Source organism: Geospiza fortis, unplaced genomic scaffold, assembly GCF_000277835.1.
Source record: "Geospiza fortis unplaced genomic scaffold, GeoFor_1.0 scaffold408, whole genome shotgun sequence".
Classification (NCBI taxonomy): Eukaryota; Metazoa; Chordata; class Aves; order Passeriformes; family Thraupidae; genus Geospiza; species Geospiza fortis.
In genome coordinates, this window is record NW_005054330.1 from 3,233,218 (window position 1) to 3,239,202 (window position 5,985).

Sequence of the window (5,985 nt, forward strand, 5' to 3'; positions counted from 1 at the left end):
CAGCTGCATGCGGCAGGAACGGGGCTGGCGGGATGGGACCTTCTGACTGCGATAAATGGAATTGAGTTGACTGACAAGCTGGTACACGCCTGACATTTTTGCAATTGTGTAACACTAAACAAATACAGACTTCCCTTTATTTTGCAGGCCCGGTGTGCGTTGGAAGAAAGGCCTTCGGTTGTCTTTGCAGTTGTTTGCTCTGGGTAATGGAAAAGCAGTCAATGGGCAGAGGTGCTGTTCGACCTGACTGCAGCTCCTGAATGGAGTGGGCTGGCCCTAAAATCACTGCCGAGGCACATTAAAAGGGCAATGCGAGCAGGAACCTGTGGCCAGCACTGCATCTCTACCTGAAAAGCTGAGTTTGTTGCTAAAAAGTCAAAAATGAGACTCTAAAGGCAAGGGGCAGTGTTTTTTAAAGCAGCAAATTTTCTTAAGCACACAACAGCAAATGTTGTAGTCCAGGGAAGAATGAATTAGGCTATGAAGGCAGGTATTTTTCTTTAAAAAATAAGCGATAGCACAAAGCTCGTTAGCAATGGGTCTGTGCGCTAGCTTGGTGAGCAAGACTGGCCCCAAGCATGCATGCACAGGCTGTGCAGACCAACAGGGCCTGGGAGATGGGCTGGCCTGGCCACTGGGGGCTCTCACCTTTCTCTGTCCCATTCTGGTGAGCTGGGGAAGAGACTGGATTCCGGGATCTGGCAAAAGCGCTCATGAGAGGAAGAGGCCCTGGCCTGTGGTTCCTGGGCCTGAAAGAGGAAGGGGAGAAGCGATACAGAACTGATGGTCCAACAGAATGAACAACCTGAGTACTATCTCTCTGAGCAGCAGCTGGCAAATGGGGCCCAATATAGTGTCCCCCTCCATGAAACCCTTGTGCAAGTGTAAGCTGGGCAGATACACGTGAAATAGGGTGAGTGGGGTATTGCCATAACCAATAAAGGCATAGCCTTACCAGTCCTCAGGGTCACAGTCTCTGAATCCCTTGGCAAAAGGGTTGCTTGCAATCTTCAACTGTGTGATCTGTAAGAAGAAGTGGCAAAATGTCTCAAAGAGCACACAGGGCTCCCTGGCCAAACAGTGAGTGTGTCCCTGAGCAGGCTCTGGGACTCAGCAGTGCTTCGTGTAACAGAGAGGATCCAGGTGGCTGGTGGAGCCAGGGTATTCTCTGCCACAGAGCACAAACATGTGCTTTCCCTCTGTTAGAAAATGCGGGCTAACATGCTACCTAATATGAGTTCAAGGTGAAGGGAGAGGCAGTCTAAGTCGGCTGCAAAATCTGAGTAAATGCACTTGTAAGAAAATGCCACATTATATGGGTCACCACTGGAGCAGTTAAGACAAATCACTGGATACATCATACTTATGTATTTATTTAATTCGCCAGGGAGAAGGCAGGACATTTTCTATATTTAAGCAAATCCACGGATAAAGTATGTGATTGTGAGTTTCCGGAATGGGTTGAAAAACAAACTTTAAGCCCCTCAGTGACAGTTCCAGCCTTAGAGGTCAAACTGATAGAAAGCAGGAGAGAAAGAGCAGCTGTCCGGAGCCATCAGGCAAATGCCAGCCGGGGAGGGACTCCAGAGCCCCTTAAAGGCACAGCCTTTCTCCGGCCTCGCCGCCTCCACCGGGGCGAGGTGCGGCCCGACCGCAGCATCCCGGAGAGAACTCAGGTCAATTTGCTCGGAGCCACTGCAGAGGGTGACACTTGCGCCGGTTGCTCAGGGACAGCCCCGGGACACAGCCCCGGCTGCGCGGCATCGTCGCGGAGCGGGGCTGTTTGGAGCAGCACTGAAAAGCCCCCGCTATGAAATCGTATTTCCACTCGCTGCTGGGATTCCTGCTCTTTACATTACACTGATGCGATTTAAAGGAGCAATTGGATTAACTGCTGCCCAGAGATCTGCATTAGATTGGGGTGGGGGAGTTGTGTTTCGTTTTGTTTCGTTTTTAACATATAATTGTATTCTGAGGAGAGACAGACCGCTACGAACTTAAAGCAGTAAAATCGCAGATTTATCCAAACAAATTGTGAGTGACATTTCGCAGCGGGAAGCCTGTAGTTTCCCCACTAGCCCCGGGCTCGGCTTTACATAGGTAATGAGGTCCCCCGGGCGGGGGGAAGCTGGCGATGGGGCTAGAGCCCACGTCGCTTCCTCGGCGTACACCCATGCAGTTCCGCGCAGCTCCCCGGCTATCGGGTTCCTAGCGCTGCCCGGAATGGGTTTAGCAGATGGGGAGAAGGCGGGAATCCCCCCAGCCATCCCCGCCGCCGCCGGACACCCGCAGCCCGGCCTCCAGCACCGGAGCCGGACGAAGGGGCTGAGCCAGCACCGGATGCACCCGCACCCATGGTACCTCCAGGGCGACCCCAACCCCCGCTTTCTGCTGCCCCGAGCTCCGCTGCTGCCTCACCCGGTGGTTCTGGTAGGCGGTCACTGCCGTGAAGCGCGTCTCCTCGAAGACGAAAGTTTTGAAGTTCTCCTCCGCGTACTTCTCGCTGTCTTTCCGGGGATCCACGTAGACCACGTGAAAACGCGGCTGGTATCTGTGCATGGAGTTCAAAATGATCTGAATGATAAAACGAGCAAGGAGACAATAACTGATCCAGACGGAGCATGGAGAGAGGAGAGCGCAGCCCCGGCCCTGCCGGCTCCACTGCCCGGGACAGCCGCGGGGCTGGGGCAGAGCCCCCGGGGAGGGCGCGGGCAGGGTCATCCCACGGGAATCACAGCGTGGGGAGTTCCCACCCCGTGCAGCCCCGCGTTCGACATGTTTTCCCGGGAACACTTACATGCCCGTTGTCATCCAGCAAATTGTTGGTCAGTTTGAGCTTATCGAAGGAAACGATCTGCTTCATCCACTGCGCCCCTTTGGCCGGGGAGTCCGGGTGGTAATGGACTCTCCCGGGGGTGGCGGGGTCGGCTTTGCCAGCCACCAGCCAGGAGGAACTGTGGAAGGCGTACCTGCGGGAGGGGAAGGCACCCTCAGCCGCGGCCCGGGGGACTCCCGCCCGCGTCCCTGCAGCGCCGCTCCCAACGACTGCAGCACCCGCGCCCCGCAGAACCCGGCCCGGCCCGGTCCCCCTGGCCCACCGAGGGGGAAGCACCGCCTCTCCATCACTCCCGCTTCCCACGAGAGGAACGAGCTCTTTTCCGCAGCCAGAATTGCTGCGGAGGGGATATGCTATTTTACCACGTCAGCGATGGAACTGTCGTGAGAGAAATCTGCAGGATGGCGGAAATTTATAGCTACCCGTGTAGATTTGGGAGAGAAGCCACAGAAGCCTCCCCCTTCCTCTAAAAAAAGGGTGAAAAAAGCCCTCTATACAGTAATATTCTAGCTTTAAGAGTGGAAAGTTGTGTGTAGATTAATAGTAGGTTCATAATTTAGCAGTCTCGTTTCATTCTTTCAAAGTACATATTCAACAGTAACATTTAAAACAGAGAAACCAATCTTCTATACACGTGTTTACTTTAAAACCCAGTGTTTGCACAGGGGGAATTAGACACCATTGGACTTGAGCAGAAACATTACTTTTTAAAGATATACTCAATTGGATGTTATATATCCTACTTCCCTTGACAAGCAAACATTTCTAGGACGCCCTGAGAATTTGGATATCTGTCCAAATATTTATATATCAGACCCTGCGATTCCTATGCGGGCTGCCTGCTCGGCGTCTTGATCTGAAGCTAAATACATAATGTGCTTTTCACTGTCTTAAAATTAAAGGGGCTCCAAACCAGACCACATCACTGCCTTGTGAGTCAACAGTTTCCAAGGCCTTCCTATACTGCCACTGGAAACAAGGGCAGGGTTTTGTGGCTTGGGTGGCCAGTGCCTTTCCAGAGCACAAAACCCACTCTCTTCACCCAAGCACCCAGGAATCTCCCCAGCAGGCACGCAACAGCTTTGGGATATGTGCTGAGGGGCTACAGCATTCAAGGAGCACCAAGGGGATTTTTGTTAAGTGGCAAAGGGTGTTTGCTGGTGGAGAGATGTGTAGCAGTACAACAAGGAGAGCTTTTCTGGGCAGGACAAGGCACCTCCTGCCCTGTGCCCTGTGGAAACCTGCCCTTCTGCCCATGCTGGTCTGGCCCCAGCCACCTGTGAGCCTGGTGTGGAGGCTGAGGGGGCCCTGCGGTCCCATGCAGTCGCTCCTGGCCCCAGACTCGTTGCAAGGGTGTGAAAGAGACCCCAGGTCAGTTGCGTCCCGTGTCCCCTCCCTGTCTCACACCGACAGGTGTCACACCCAGGGGCACATCCCTGAACCCCCAGAGGGCAGGAGCAGAGGGTGGGCAGCGACCCACCAGTCCCTACGGCTCCAAGAACCGCGAGACAGGCCAGATATTTGTTACTTGCCGGTATCGCTTGTCATCCACCGGGACAAAATCCATGAGGAGCATGTAGTCAGCCATAGGGTCCATCCCAAATATCTTCACCTGGAAGGTGGGGAACATGCGCCTGGCACAGAGAGGAGAGAGAAGTTCTACACTGAGGAGCAGCAATGAGCCCCGAGGGGCCGGCACGGGTCTCTTCCCCTCCAGCTGCTCCAATACCCTCCCAGTTGTGATGATAAGTCCCCTCGCAGAAGCCTCTGGCCAGAGGAAGAGACAGATACACCCAAGCTGCGTGGGGAGACCAGCTGCCGTGTTCCCCAGCCCTCAGCAGCATCCTGAAAGGCGAGCCAGAGGGTCCTGCCTCTCCCACTGGCTCCGGGACCGTTCATGTCAGACACCTGAAATGCCCCACCGAGGTGGAACAGAGAGGACAGGGAAACAAGAGCATCCTCGGCCTTTGCTATGGGGAGATCAAGTGAAAATAATTTCTTCCCTGTGGTTTCCCCATCATTTTAGCTGACCTGACTGGAAGCAAATGCAAGACATTACCCTGTCTGTGGACCCGCGCTCAAGCTCGGGAGTCTCAGGCAGCCCGTGGGAGTCAAATCTAAAAACTCCAGCAAACGACACGAGGTGATCGAGTTCCCACCTGGGCAGCTTCTGTACCCACCAAACTGCGCCCGTTTGAAAGCAGTAGTTACAGCAACAGCCCATAGGGCCATCGGGAGACCTCTCCCAGCCCGGAGGGGCAAACGCTCCCCCTCGGCAGGCAAGGGCTAGAGGGCAACGGGGATGTCCCAGAAAGCCCCGTCCCAGATCCACTTCATTGCAAGAGCCCGGTCGGGCTCCCGCTGCCCGCACCGTTGCGGAACGAAAAGGGGAGCGGAAAGGAGCCCAGGGCTCCGGAGTTGGGCAGGCCAGCCCCCGCGGCTGCTCCCCCGGTTCTTCTCCGCGCAGGCCCCCGGGGACCCAAAGCTAAGCCGAAACGTGGATCCCACGCTCAGGGAGGGCACGATTCCTTCAGGGGGCTGCAGTACAAATGCGATCGGCGGTGGGCTAAGGGAAGGAACCGGGACGGTCCACCCGTCCCTCCCTCCTGCATCGGCACACACCAGGGCCTGGCTCGCAGCTCCTCGGCGGGACACACCGAAGAAGCGCCCTGGCGTCGGGGCTCGTTATGGCTTCGTTTTGTTTTATAGAATAGTAAACCAAGCGAGCGACTATAGGCAATATTTCGGAAAGGGTGTTTGCAGCCGTTGAAAAACCAAAGCCCCAACTGCCCCCTGAACAAACAGCCCGATCAAACCCGGACACAGAGAGCCCCCCCCCGGCTCATTGTCGCGGCACACGGCCGGACCTGTTGTTCTGTGCCCCTTCCCCTCTCTGAGGGGCGATGGGTCAGCGCGCCTCTGGCTCCGCAGCTCTTCCACAGCGGGCCCAGCACTGCCGGGCTGCATCGGGATCAGGCAGCTACGTCTCCCTCTCTGTAAGGCTTCAGCAAACTCTGGAGGATGTTTTCAGTCGCTCCTTCTGTTATTATTATTTTTAAACATGTAAAAGCCCCCATTAGCTCCAATTCCGGTGTTTCTTGTTCTAAAACTTAGCTTTAAAACAAACAACCTGAGATGATAAGACCCAT

At 55.1% G+C, this 5,985-nt stretch overlaps 1 protein-coding gene across 1 annotated transcript; it reads right to left on the reverse strand.

Annotated features, from left to right (window-relative positions):
• Positions 1-404: 404 nt before the first annotated feature.
• TBX1 (T-box transcription factor 1) lies at positions 405-5,512 on the reverse strand. Its single transcript, XM_031057443.1, has 6 exons — positions 5,459-5,512; positions 4,369-4,470; positions 2,798-2,969; positions 2,419-2,574; positions 956-1,023; positions 405-749 (listed from the first exon to the last, which is right to left on the reverse strand). Exons 2-6 carry the CDS (start codon positions 4,464-4,466, stop codon positions 530-532), a joined length of 714 nt encoding a protein of 237 aa, XP_030913303.1. The 5' UTR covers positions 4,467-4,470; positions 5,459-5,512; the 3' UTR covers positions 405-529.
• Between the last annotated feature and the right edge of the window lie 473 nt (positions 5,513-5,985).

What these genes read in the sequence shown, in the direction of transcription:
- TBX1 (XM_031057443.1), bottom strand. Translation starts at nt 4,466, where the DNA reads ATGTTCCCCACCTTCCAGGTGAAGATATTTGGGATGGACCCTATGGCT. An exon ending in TGCTGGATGACAACGGGCAT is followed by an intron (nt 2,575 to 2,797) that starts GTAAGTGTTCCC and finishes TTTATCATTCAG; the next exon opens with ATCATTTTGAACTCCATGCA. An exon ending in GACTGTGACCCTGAGGACTG is followed by an intron (nt 750 to 955) that starts GTAAGGCTATGC and finishes TTCCTCTTTCAG; the next exon opens with GCCCAGGAACCACAGGCCAG.